This window comes from Balaenoptera acutorostrata, chromosome 4, assembly GCF_949987535.1.
Source record: "Balaenoptera acutorostrata chromosome 4, mBalAcu1.1, whole genome shotgun sequence".
Classification (NCBI taxonomy): Eukaryota; Metazoa; Chordata; class Mammalia; order Artiodactyla; family Balaenopteridae; genus Balaenoptera; species Balaenoptera acutorostrata.
The window spans coordinates 83706632-83720402 of record NC_080067.1 but is presented as its reverse complement, the minus strand read 5'-3'; the positions used below and the strand labels follow the sequence as shown (position 1 = coordinate 83720402).

General features: G+C 39.0%; 1 protein-coding gene across 9 annotated transcripts in view; it reads right to left on the bottom strand.

The window, feature by feature from the left end:
* GOLGB1 (golgin B1) overlaps nt 1-13771 on the bottom strand; it is an 86832-nt gene that overhangs the window by 43759 nt on the left and 29302 nt on the right. For 3 of the 9 annotated variants that reach the window (XM_007181843.2, XM_007181844.2, XM_007181847.2), the window contains 4 exons: nt 12377-12499; nt 11157-11270; nt 9291-9693; nt 8144-8259 (listed from right to left, as the gene is read on the bottom strand). In XM_007181843.2, the coding sequence (XP_007181905.2) occupies nt 8144-8259; nt 9291-9693; nt 11157-11270; nt 12377-12499 (756 nt within the window). The remainder of the gene's footprint in view (nt 1-8143; nt 8260-9290; nt 9694-11156; nt 11271-12376; nt 12500-13771) is intronic. The other 6 variants (XM_007181846.2, XM_007181848.2, XM_007181850.2 and 3 more) reach the window with 3 other exon arrangements.

Sequence of the window (13771 nt, the reverse complement as noted above, 5' to 3'; positions counted from 1 at the left end):
GCTATAAATACTCAACCTGTAAAAATTAGCCTTAAGCCAGAAGTCGCTTATTCTAACAAGAGACAGTACCCCATAAAGTTGGAAGCAAAAAAAGGTTCGCACCCCTCATACATAAATTTTTAAGACATGGCCTCTTAGTGCCCTGTCAGTCTCCATACAATACCCCTATTCTGCCAGTTGTTTAGCCAAATAGGGAATATTGAATGGTACAAGGCCTTAGAGCAGTAAATGATGCAGTGGTCCCTATACATCCCCTTGTGGCCAATCCTTATAATATATTAGTCCAGATTCCTGGAGTGCCTGACCTCAGGGATGCCTTCTTTTGCATCCCAGTTCATCTCTCATCTCAGTATCTGTTTGCCTTTTAGTAGACTAACCCCACTCAGGTCAAATGCAATAATATACCTGGACAGTATTGCTTCAGGGGTTTCAGGACAGCCCACACTTGTTCACTCAGGCCCTAAGAAAAGAACTAAGGGAGGGGCCTTCCTGGTGGCACAGTGGTTAAGAATCTGCCTGCCAATGCAGAGGACACAGGTTCGAGGCCTGGTGAGGGAAGACCCCACATGCCATGGAGCAACTAAGCCTGTGTGCCACAACTACTAAGCCTGTACTCTAGGGCCCGCAAGCCACAACTACCGAGCCCATGTGCCACAACTACTGAAGCCCGTGCGCCTAGAGCCCGTGCTCCACAACAAGAGAAGCCACCACAATGAGAAGCCCGCGCACCGCAACAAAGAGTCGCTCCAGCTCACCACAACTAGAGAAAGCACGCGCACAGCAATGAAGACCCAGTGCAGCCAAAAATATAAATAAATAAATAAATAAATTTATTAAAAAAAAAAAAAAAAACTAAGGGAAATACACCTAAAAGAAGGGGACAGTCTACAGTATGTAGATGACATATTAATATGTAGTCCCACCATGGAGGCCTCAGATCAGAATACCATTTAAGTCCTTAATTTCCTTGGGACCCAGGGTTACAGGATCTTCCAGAAAAAAGCACAAATCTCAAAGTAACAAGTTAAATATCTGGGATATATTATAAACCCTGGAAGCAGACAGCTATCTCCAGATAGAAAAGAAGCTATATTAGAACTAAGCGCCCCAAAGACCAAGAAAAAATCCTCGTACTTTCTTAGGCATGGCAGGATTTTGCAGAATTTGGATTCCAGGATTCAGACTAATGGCTAAGTCTCTATATGAAGCCACTAAAGGCCCAGATACAGAGCCATTACTTTGGACTGGGGAACAAGAAAGGGCTTTTAATAAGATCAAACAGACCCTCACCAAAGCTTTTGCTCTGGGTCTCCCCAATTTAAAAAAGCCATTTATCTTGTACATAGCTGAAAAACAGGGGACAGCTATGGGAGTCCTTGTACAAAAGCTAGGAGAAGTTCCTCAACCTATAGGCTATTTTTCCAAACAACTAGATTCCATGGCCCAAGGTTGACATGGCTGCTTCCGGGCGGTAGCTGCCACTGCTTTATTAGTGGAAGAAGCTAACAAGCTTACCTTTGGACAGCCACTGGAAGTCCAGACCCCTCATCAAGTACAAAAGATTCTGGAAATTAAAGGCCACCATTGGCTAACTGGAGGCTGCCTTACTAAGTAGCAGGCTTTACTCCTTGACTACCCAGAACTAACTCTCAAAACTTGCCACACCCTCAATCTGGCTACTCTAATGCTGGTTGAAGGCCCAGAACTAACACATTCCTGCCTTGAAACCCTTGACTAGGTTTATGTCTGTAGGTCTGATCTAACAGACCAGGCCATAGAAAACCCTGAGGAAGAATGGTTTACTGATGGCAGTAGTTTCATTAAAGATGGAGTCAGGAGGGTAGGGTATGCTACTGTGAGCACTTATAGTGTTATATAAGCAAAACCTTTGCCACCTAACACTTCAGCCCAGAGGGCTGAGCTAATAGCCCTAACTTGAGCCTTAACTTTGGGGGAAGGAAAATTATAAATATATATACAGACTCAAAATATGCCTTCTGGGCTTCCCTGGTGGCGCAATGGTTAAGAATCTGCCTGCCAGTGCAGGGGACACGGGTTCAAGCCCTGGTCCGGGAAGATCCCACATGCTGTGGAGCAACTAAGCCCGGGCGCCACAACTACTGAGCCTGCGCTCTAGAGCCCGCAAGCCACAACTACTGAGCCCACATGCCACAACACTGAAGCCCACGTGCCTAGAGCCCGTGCTCTGCAACAAGAGAAGCCACCACAACGAGAAGCCCGCCCACTGCAACGAAGAGTAGCCCCCGCTCGCCGCAACTAGAGAAAGCCTGTGCACAGCAACGAAGACCCAATGCAGCCAAAAATAAATAAATAAAATAAATAAATTTTAAATATATATATATATATATGCCTTCCTTGTTTTACATGCCCATGCAGCTAATCTGGAAACAAAGAGGACTTTTAAATGCAAAAAATTCCACTGTAACATATGGGGCTGAGATATTACAACTCATAGAAATGCTCAGAAATCAAAACTAGTAGAAGTCATTCACTGCTGTGGGCACCAAAAGGAAAATTCTCAAATTACTTAAGGAAACAGGGCAGATCGGGAGGCAAAGAAAACAGTCCTGATGCCCATACCAGGTAGAAACCAACATTGAGAATATCTGACAACAAACCACCTGGTTTCAGCAGACAATTAACCACCAATCCTTGCTATTCAATATGGTCGGGGAAACTGAAAAATGGTTCTCCAGTTCGTTTCTTGGATACCACTAGCTATAAAAAGCTTTCTGGCAGGAGGTTTTGGTTTTCTCATAACCCTTTTCTTTTCAGTCATACTGATTTAGGCTATATTTTGTCTAGTACTCTGTTGTCTTCCCTACTGTTGTAAACCTGTGACTAAGACTTTTCGGTCCAAGAAGGAGACCTGGGACCAACAGGTCGAGACATTCCATTCTAAAAATAGAGAAACATGTTGAACTTTAACCCCGAGATTAACAAAAATATACACCCAAACAGAATGGCTTCTTGGCAGGGGCGGCATTGCCTCCCCTGTCAGGTCAACAGTTAAGGAAGCCCTCCCAAAGTAACCTGGTTCCTTTCCTTTCTAGGCCCTTTAATGGCTATTGTTGTTTTTCTCCTTTTTAGCCCTTGTTTGTTTAACCTTTTGATTGAGTTTGTGTCTTCTAGGCTCCGACAATTTGAAGTAAGGCTCATGATGGCTCAAGGAATTCAGCCCATTCCAGCAGAAAGTGGCCCAGGTCCCACAGGTCCTTGGGACAGTCAGCAAGAGACTTCTACACCTCTAGGGGCTAGGGTCTGTGGCCCCTGTCCCCTTATGCAGGAAGAAGTTTCAGAAGAAGAGACCTTCGGTCCCTTCCCCCTTAAGAATAAGGGTGTAGAGTCTCTCAGGGGATGATGAGACAGGCTGGGACCTGGGACCCTTGGCTGCAGTGCTGCAGTGCTTGCACCTGGACAAACATCTCCTCCAGCAACAAAATACAAAGAAACTATAGGGCACTAAAAATAACTGCGTGCATGTGCAGTTGGGGCAAATTCTGGACCCAAAAGATACAAAGAGACCAAAAAAACCCAACTGCCACTTTTGAAGCGCTTGGAGCAAAAATAGGGTATTGGGAGCAAAAGCAGGGTACTGAGCATATGCCACAACACCACCTAAGGGGTGGGCAAACCACCTAAGCCACCCCTCCGGCAAGACTCCTGGACACACCCCTACCCTCACCCCATATAAGGAACAAGCTCGCCTCCCCTCAGGGAGCCAGCCAGCAAGGGAACCTGTTACTTGTTCTCGCTTCCCCCTGTTGCCCCAATAAAGCCTTGCCCGAAAAAAAATATGATACAGGCCTAAGAACTGGCTAGACTAGACTAGAAAGCTCATAGACTAGAAAGCTCATAAATAGACCTATTAATCATTTGTTTTCAACAAAGGTACCAAAGCAATCCAATGAGGAAAGTAAAGTCTTCTCAAGAAATGGTGCAGAGACAATTGGATATCCATATAGGGAAAAAAATAAAACTTGACCCTTATCTTACACCACACACAAAAATTTATTGAGGTTCAGAGACTTAACTGTGAAAGCTAAAACTATATAGCTTGTGGAAGAAAACGTAAGAGAATATCTTCATGACTTGGGGTTAAGCAAAGGTTTCACACACAGGACAAAGAAAATTATAACCAGAAAAAAACTGATAAATAATAGACTTGATCAAAATTTTAAATGTCTGCTAATTAAAGAACATCATGAAGAAAACGGATAAGAAGCAAGCCACGGGGACTTCCCTTGTGGTGCAGTGGATAAGACTCTGCGCTCCCAATGCAGGGGGCCAAGGTTCGATCCCTGGTCAGGGAACTAGATCCCAAATGCATGCCGCAAATAAGAGTTTGCATGCCACAACTAAGGAGCCAGTGAGCCGCAACTAAGGAGTCCACGAGCTGCAACTAAGGAGCCCACCTGTCGCAACTAAGACCCGGTGCAACCAAATAAATAAATAAATAAATATTTTAAAAAATTTCTACTTGTAATAAAAAAAAATTCAATATGTGATCTTCAATTTAAAAAAATTTAAAAAGAAAAAGAAGCAAGACACAGCATGGGAGAAAATATTCACCAAACATGCCTGATAATAAATTGGCATTCAGGATGCATAAAGAATTACTACAACTTGATAAATAGGCAAAAAACTCAATTTTTAAAATGAGGAAATGACATGAACAGATACTTCACCAAAAGAAGATATACAAATGTCCAAGAATCTCAAGTAAACATGTTCAACATCATTTGTCATTGGGGAGATGCAAATTGAAACCACACTGACCTACCACTACACACCCATTAAAATGGCTAAAATTTTAAAAATTGATAATACCAAATCTTAGAGAAGATGTAGAGCAACTAGAACTCTCCTATATTTTAGGTGAGAGTATAAACAATATAATCACTTTGGAAGAAGATCTGGCATTTCCCTATAAAGCTAAATATATTCTTACTCTATGGCCCAGAAATTCCTCAACTAGCATTTAATGAAGACAAATGAAAACATATGTCCACACAAATACTTGTACAAGAATGTCCTTAGCAGCTTAATTCATAATACCCAAAGCATAAAAAGACCAGTTATCTATCAAAAGGAAATTATAGCACAGTCATGCAAAAGGAAAATACAGTATATTCATAAAGTGGAACACTTCTCAGCAATATAAAAGAATAAATTATGATACATACAATAATATAAATGAATCTCAAAATATGCTGAGTGAAAGAAGTTTTCTACAAAATAACACAAATGTATGATTACATTTATAGGATATAAAACATGCAAAATTAATCTACGGTGAAAATATAGAACATTGGTTCATCTCTGGAGGGGAGTAATGCAGTTGACTGCAAAAGGGTACTTTGTGGGTTATGTATCTTGATGGGGATTTGGGTAACACATTTGATAAAACTCAATGAATGGTACACTTAACACCTGTACATTTCATGTTTTGTAAATCTCACTTCAAAAGAAAAAGAACTATAAACAAATATTAAAATCTAGTCAATGATATGCATGCTGAAATATTTAGAGAAAAATGTACTGATGTCTACAACTTACTGTGAAATGTACAAAAAATTACGATGAATTGGTAGATGGATAAATGGATAGATATATGATAAAGCAAATATAGTAAATATTAATAGAATCTAGATGGTGAGTATGCAGGTGTTCACTATAAAATTCTTTGAATTTTTGTTTTTATTTATTTTTTGTTTTTTTAACATCTTTAATGGAGTATAATTGCTTTACAATAGTGTGTTAGTTTCTGCTTTTTAACAAAGTGAATCAGCTATACATATACATGTATGCCCATATCTCCTCCCTCTTGCATCTCCCCCCCACCCTCCCCATCCCACTCCTCTAGGTGGTCACAAAGCACAGAGGTGATCTCCCTGTGCTATGAGGCTGCTTCCCACTAGCTATCTATTTTACATTTGGTAGTGTATATATGTCCATGCCACTCTCTCAATTCTTCCCAGCTTACCCTTCCCCCTTCCCATGTCCTCAAGTCCATTCTCTATGTCTGCATCTTTATTCCTGTCCTGCCCCTACATTCTTCAGAACCTTTTTTTTTTTTTTAGGAGCTGGAGGAGTCAGGCTCCTGGACTTCAGACTATACTACAAAGCTACAGTAATCAAGACAGTTTGGTACTGGCACAAAAACAGAAATATAGATCAATGGAACAGGATAGAAAGCCCAGAGATAAACCCATGCACATATGGTCACCTTATTTTTGATAAAGGAGGCAAGAATATACAACGGAGAAAAGATAGCCTCTTCAATAAGTGGTGCTGGGAAAACTGGACAGCTGCATGTAAAAGAATGAAATTAGAACACTCCCTAACACCATACACAAAAATAAACTCAAAATGGATTAAACACATAAATGTAAGGCCAGACACTATAAAACTCTTAGAGGAAAACCTAGGTCCAACACCTTATGACATAAATCACAGCAAGATCATTTTTGACCCACCTCCTAGAGAAATGGAAATAAAAACAAAAATAAACAAATGGGACCTAATGAAACTTAAAAGCTCTTGCACAGCAAAGGAAACCATAAACAAGATGAAAAGACAACCCTCAGAATGGGAGAAAATATTTGCAAATGAAGCAACTGACAAAGGATTAATCTCCAAAATTTACAAACAGCTCATGCAGCTCAATATCAAAAAAAGAGACAACCCAATCCAAAAATGGGCAGAAGACCTAAATAGACATTTCTCCAAAGAAGATATACAGATTGCCAACAAATACATGAAAAGATGCTCAACATCACTGATCATTAGAGAAACGCAAATCAAAAGTACAATGAGGTATCACCTCACACCAGTCAGAATGGCCATCATCAAAAAATCTACAAACAATAAATGCTGGAGAGGGTGTGGAGAAAAGGGAGCCCTCTTGCACTGCTGGTGGGAATGTAAATTGATACCAGCCACTATGGAGAACAGTATGGAGGTTCCTTAAAAAACTAAAAATAGAACTACCATACAACCCAGCAATCCCACTACTGGGCATATACCCTGAGAAAACCATAATTCAAAAAGAGTCATGTACCACAATGTTCATTGCAGCTCTATTTACAAGAGCCAGGACATGGAAGCAACCTAAGTGCCCACTGACAGATGAATGGATAAAGAAGATGTGGCACATATACACAATGGAATATTATTCAGCCATAAAAAGAAACAAAATTGAGTTATTTGTAGTGAGGTGGATGGACCTAGAGTCTGTCATACAGAATGAAGTAAGTCAGAAAGAGAAAAACAAATTCTGTATGCTAACACATATATATGGAATCTGAATTTTTTAGAGTTGCTGAAAAATGTCTTAACAAAATATTGGAGGAAAAAGTTGAGAATGGGAGAATAGAAGAGATTGGAAAGCCTAGATGCCAAAAACCAGGAAGCAAAAATTTTATTGGTGCACAGTACTGCCCAGGAACTATGGGACTCTGCTGACCAATATATCTGTCAGTTTGGAAGGGTATAATCTTATAATGGAGATGAATTAATCCAGTTATCCCAGCTTGACACTAGTTAATTAAGATCATCAAACTAACTCTCCTTGTTCTGATATTCAAGCTCAATAAGCAGCCTTCTGGTGATTAAAATCTAGCTCCCCAGAGACTTTTATAGAAGGCAGAGAGAATATACTGGCCAATCAACAGGAAATTAAACTTTTTACTGTTAACTGATTAATGTGGGCATTATGATTTCTACAATAGACTTTTAAGTTTGGTTAGACTGAATTGTATACTTTAAATCTGATCAAATCTCAGTCTACCAAAAACAAAATTGATTTCTCAACTGGGAAAGCTGATTATAAGATTAAAATTAATGACTCATCTCCAATACAGAGTTCTAAGATCTTAGAATTAGAAAGGCTCTTGAGGTTATGCTGCTCATTGTCTACTTTTTTCTCATTATTCATTGTTGGGACACTACTGTCTTTCATGATTCCTTTCAAACAGAATTGGCTCCAAAAAAGCATTTTATCAGGCAGAAAAGACAGAAGGCTTATACTGCTTTCTGGAATAAATTCTATTAGAACACCCAAGTATAGATACAGCAAAGACAAATAGATCATATTCATAAGAAGTACACATTTAATTACCTGTGTGCCCTCGTTAGCAACATCTGGCAAAGAAGTCTGAGATGCTATTTCATGTTTTAGCAACGTTGCCTTATTTAGAAATTGGTTGATTTCTTCGGATTTTTCCTGGAGTTGATCTAAGGAAAAGAAAATAAAATTGAAATGATCTTTGCCTCAAGCCTGAAACTTAGTGAGTTATCTTCTAGGGATACACCATATGTTGTTTATTCTAGTTCAGTTATCTTAATTAAAATTACGATGCCAATACCAACATTTTTATAAATTGTTTAAATGCTCTCAAGGACCAAAGGACATCTCAGTAAACCTCCTTCAAAGGTAAAATAAAACAGGTCTAGGTATTTTTTTTAAAAAGTCATTTTTCCTTTCCCCCTTGAAAACGCCCTTAGTGTTTTTTATTTTATTTTCTTCACTCTCCACGTAAGCATTATAAATCCTACTGAGATTCTACAGCACAGTTTTAAACATGAACGTGGTTCAATTAAGAGCACAGCATGCTCATGTAACACACTGTTCCCATGTAATGTCCCTTAAGGCTTTCTGGTTAATGTTCAGCTCTCTTCAATACAGATCTTCAATTTAATGCTTTCTAAAATCTTTCCTGTATGCCTATCTTTTAGAATTAAACTAAATCAGAGGTATGTATTACTTTAATAATAACACATTTTTAAAAAAATAAGTTTTCTTTAAACCTCCTTAAAGGATAAAAGTTTTTAAAAAGAAATTTTCACCTATAAGAAAAGCATTCAGATCCATCTTTAGAAGTAAAGATGACTCCACGCAATTCAGTCTCCCTACCTTTGCAACTAGATCTGGCCTGAGTTTTCCACAAATTAATTCAAATCCTACTCATTTCAGTCAGTGAACCCTTCAGACCACAGTCATGTTTCACATAGGGTTCTTTTTAATGCCTGACACATTACTATCAATAGTTTTTAGTACTATAATAATAATTTTATTAAGCCAGATTATAACTTCAGTCAGAGATGGGAGAAATGCAACAAAGAGTTCAGAAGAGACACCTTTCTTAATCATTCTATTCATTCAATTGGTTTAAGCAAATGATGTCTCTAAGAGATCCCTGAAATTTTAAAGGGATGCTAGACAAATGGGCTAGACAAATGGGCTTCAAACGCAATCAAATACTGACCTTCCAGCTGCTGAATGACCTGAGCTGAATGAGCTGCCTGTTCACTCTTATCTTGGAGAAGCTTTGAATTTTGATCCTTTAGGGCATCACAGGCAGAGTGCAGCTCTTGTTCAGTCTTTTGAAGACTCAAAATGTGAGAGGTCTTCTCTGCCATTTCTGTTTTGTGCTTCTGCTCCAAAGCACTGTACCGGGACTGCAGTTCAGCCTGGGCTTGACCTGCCTGTTCAAGCTGTTCTAGAAGATGATGCATTTCTTCCTGCAGGTTATGGAAAGATAGCTTTCTCTCTGCCACTTCAAGTTCCATCTTTTCCATCAGAATCTTGGACTCCTGTCTTTCTGTTTCTATAGTGTTCCTTAAAGTACTCTGCTCAGCTTCTATCTGCTGTAACTGCTGGGAGAAAATCTAAGAAGAAAAGACAAAGCCTCATGAACCATAAATTCATTCTTTCATTTCAATAAGCATAGTGAAGAGCCTCTTCTAGGTGAAACCCAGGCCTAGACACTCAGGACCAAACCTACAATTGCATAAGACCCTCTGTTTTTGCTTCTTGATTCTTTTGACAGTTTCTATTCATATATATATTTATTTGTGTCATTAGCTTTTCACTTATGTGTCTCCCAATACAAAATTAGTTCAATAAGGAAAGGGACTGTGCCTGTTTTATCATCACTGTTCTCCAGCATCTAGCATAATATATGGCATACTGAGTACGTGGTACTCAATAAATACTGAATAAATGGATCCAGTCCCTGCCCTCAAGGAACTCAGAGTTTAGTGGGAGAGTCACACTTAAACAGATCATTATAATACAAAATATTAGAGGCCATGAGAGAGATACTTACAAGGTACTAAAAGGAGCAGAGAAGGGAAACTTACCATAACGTCACACATATGTAACTATCTCCATAGTACCTATCTAGTAAGTAGCACAACTGGGATTTGAACCTGACTATCCAATGACAGACAGAAAGGGGACTCAGGGTCAGGGTATGGGTTCTGTTAGAACTGGAGATATGGGAACATGTTTCTATGCAAGAAAGACAGTCCTTCTCAAGGAGAGTTGAAAATTAAGAAGAAAGGATATGACTTTCTCCAGCAGCATGCAGGACCCAGATGAACAAGCAGAGAATGTGGACCATAGCACCGATTCCACATTAGGATTTGGCTCCCTGGATGTGAAGAGGCAGGGACACAGGGACTCCAAGGGCTGGTGAAGGAGTAGTCCAAATGGTCAGTCGCAGATCTATACCAGATAAGGAAAGGAGCGAGGCCAAGAAAGAACCAACATACCAGAGCAACACATGAAAGGATCAAGGAATCTTCATGAGAATGAAAGTCAGGACAGCCTAAGAAAGGGAATGACAGGATGAGCTACAGTCAGGGAATAGGATACCTGAGTTTAAGATTTTAGAACATCAGCATCCTTAATCACCTTTAAATTTAAGGGAATATTGCATGGTAGGATTATTTCAAACCAACATAAAGTTAAACAACAAAACAAACAAAGAAGGGACAGTACATAAAGCACAAGAACCCTTGAAGACAGAGAAGGGGTAAACTGACAGAAAAGAAACTCCTTAGAGGAAAATATGACATTCTAAAGAAACTCGGACCCTAGACCTAAAATCACAAAGGAAAAGAACAACAATAAAAGATGTGAAATGTAAGCCTCATGAGGGAAGGAACTGTATATATTTTGCTCATCATAGTATTACCACCACTTAAGCACAGGGAATTTGTTGAAAGAATGAATAAATGGCATCAATTCTCTGAAGGCTTCTAACAGGATTTTATACCTGCTGCCTGGCAAACTAAAGTGGAAATGAATACTCCCAAGGCAGGTAGTAGAGATCACAAGGCAGTACCTGGTTTCTCTGTTCGGCAGCAGTCAGCTCCTGTTGCAGCAGGTCCACAACCTGAGCACGGCCCAACAAGGCTTCTTCATGCTCCTCAAGCTTCCTCTGCAGCACCCTCAATTTCTGAGAAGAAGACGTTTAGACATAATGTGCTAACACATGAGCGTCATTATCTGCTTACCTTTCAAAATGTCAGGTAGACTTGTGTACTTAAGATTTTTAGATGTTGAGGATGACAGATTAAAGGGTCGGACACCAGCATGCCATGCTTCCCATCCAGCAGCAACAAAGAATCTCCAAAAATGTCTTCTTCAGAGCACCAACGACAACCGAACTGACACAAGGAAGTCCCTGAATTAGGGAGCCTTTCTAATACTTAGATATTTATTACACATATCCACTTTTAAAATTATATAGTCATGTCCTGTACCTAAATAACATAGGTACACGTATATCCCACTCACCAAAGAGAATATTCTCTATAGGCAAGAACCATTTCTCTTCTAGTTTCATGCATGGGACAGGCACTTGATAAACATTTGTTGAATGAATAAGTCAATGATACATGTATATATTAATATTCTACTTTAAAAAGTGCTATATTCTGAAACTTTATTTAGTGGTATATTCTGGAGGATTGCCCAGAACTTGGAAGAAGTTTTCACTCAAAAACAATTAAATGAATCAGCCATGAAATACCACTGGAGTGCCTTTGGGTACCACACTGCACTACATACTAAACAGAAACAGATACTTTTGAGTTAGTAGATGATAAACTTAAAAACAAGCCAATTTTCAAAAATTACTCAATGAATTAAAAAAAATGAATGAGTTAATAAAAGACCTTATGGTTTCAAAATCACTGCTTTTTATCTTTAAATTTTCTTAAGTTTAAAACTGACTTCATTGTTTTTGAAGCTTTGGATCAGGTTTTCAATGCACAAAGGTAGCTACAATCAAACTGAAGAGAAACCAATTTCTGACTACCACATACATTTGCCAATTAAACTCAGCTTTTGAGCAGTGACAACCTGACTAGAGGGGTAAGAGGCAAGGTAAGGGAAAATAAATAAGCAATATGCAACAGAAGAGAACACCAAAAAGAAGGCAATTAATGAGCAAACCCAGACCAAGTGAAGAGCAGTGGGTAAGGGTGGAAAAGTGGCTGTGATAACTTAATTAAATGTTAACCAAAACTACAATCATTCTACTAGGTTTTAGCAACACACCTGTTGCATCTCTGTTTCCACATCTGCCTGGGTTACTAACTGAAGAAGCTCATCTTCATGAAGACGAACTTGTGTCTCAAAGCGGGCATCTTTCTCTCGGACCACCTGCTGCATGGAACTCAACTGAAGACACACACCAGAGAAACTATACAAGTTACACTCCCAGAATATCGCACAAACAAAACTCACAGACTATTCTCCAAACACAGACACTGAGAATTGATAGACAATAGGTTTTTCAGATTAAATTTTGAATGCCAAGGATGAGAATTTTGGAAGAGAGATAGGCTTTGATGCTAACTTCGGAATGAGAGAGAAAGCCTATCATCAAATTCAGAAGTCAGCCTAAACATAAATTTTGAATAAAAACTGTATTTGCATGGTTAATAGAAGTGTTTAAATATACAAGAGGTATATTTTTAAAAGATCTAAGGAGATTAGAATATTAAACATACAAAGTTAGATTCCTGTTAAGCCCTAGACAATTCTTTGAATATCACACTCACGCTCAAAAACTTTCAGTGAAATTCTCATGCCCTATAAATATAAACTTCAAACTAATGTATCTTTTACTCAAGATTCTCTACAACTGGAAATACAAATCTTTCTTTCAGATCTCATTTTCAAAGAATTGCTTCTACCAAAGAACTTGGTATATTTCCATCCAAATCCACACCACCTCCCCAGACAGCTATTTTCAACTGTCATTACTTTCAGGCTTCTAGATCACCCTCATTTGTAACTGGCTCGTAACAAAATGAAATGGAAATAAATTGACTGGTTGTGAGTTGCTCGGTAGCAGTGTTTTTGTTTTGTTCATAGGTTTTGTGTGTGTGTGTATGTGCGCGCGTGCACCTGCTTATTTATTTCCTTAAGATCTGTGGTTAAGTACGCCAAACAGCTCTTTGCATGGCCATTTTGCACAGGTCCTTCAACTATTGTTGATTTTTCAATTTGTGACACCTTGAACCAACCTTGGCTCTCCTTCTAGGTCGGAGAAAAAAAATCTTCATAATGTTTTTGATTATCTGAATTCTGAAATCACTATGAATTTGAAATCCTGTGTTTCAAATGTATAGGCATTGGAGTCCTTCATGAGCCAAACACATCTACACATCCTTTCCCATAAATGTACCATATTCTCTTTCCAGAGACTTTGCTCACACCATTCCCCACAATTGGAATACCTTTCCCCACCTTGTTGAAACTATATTATCTATCCATCATAGTTTTACCTAAATCCTGAGTTTTCCATGTAACCTTCCTTGGTTGTCACATGCAAGTAACCCCTTTCACCTCTCAAAATACTTTCAGTTTGTATTGTTGCTTGTGATGCACATTCTGAATGGCTTGTATTACGATGGATCCGTTAATACACATAAATGTATTAACGGA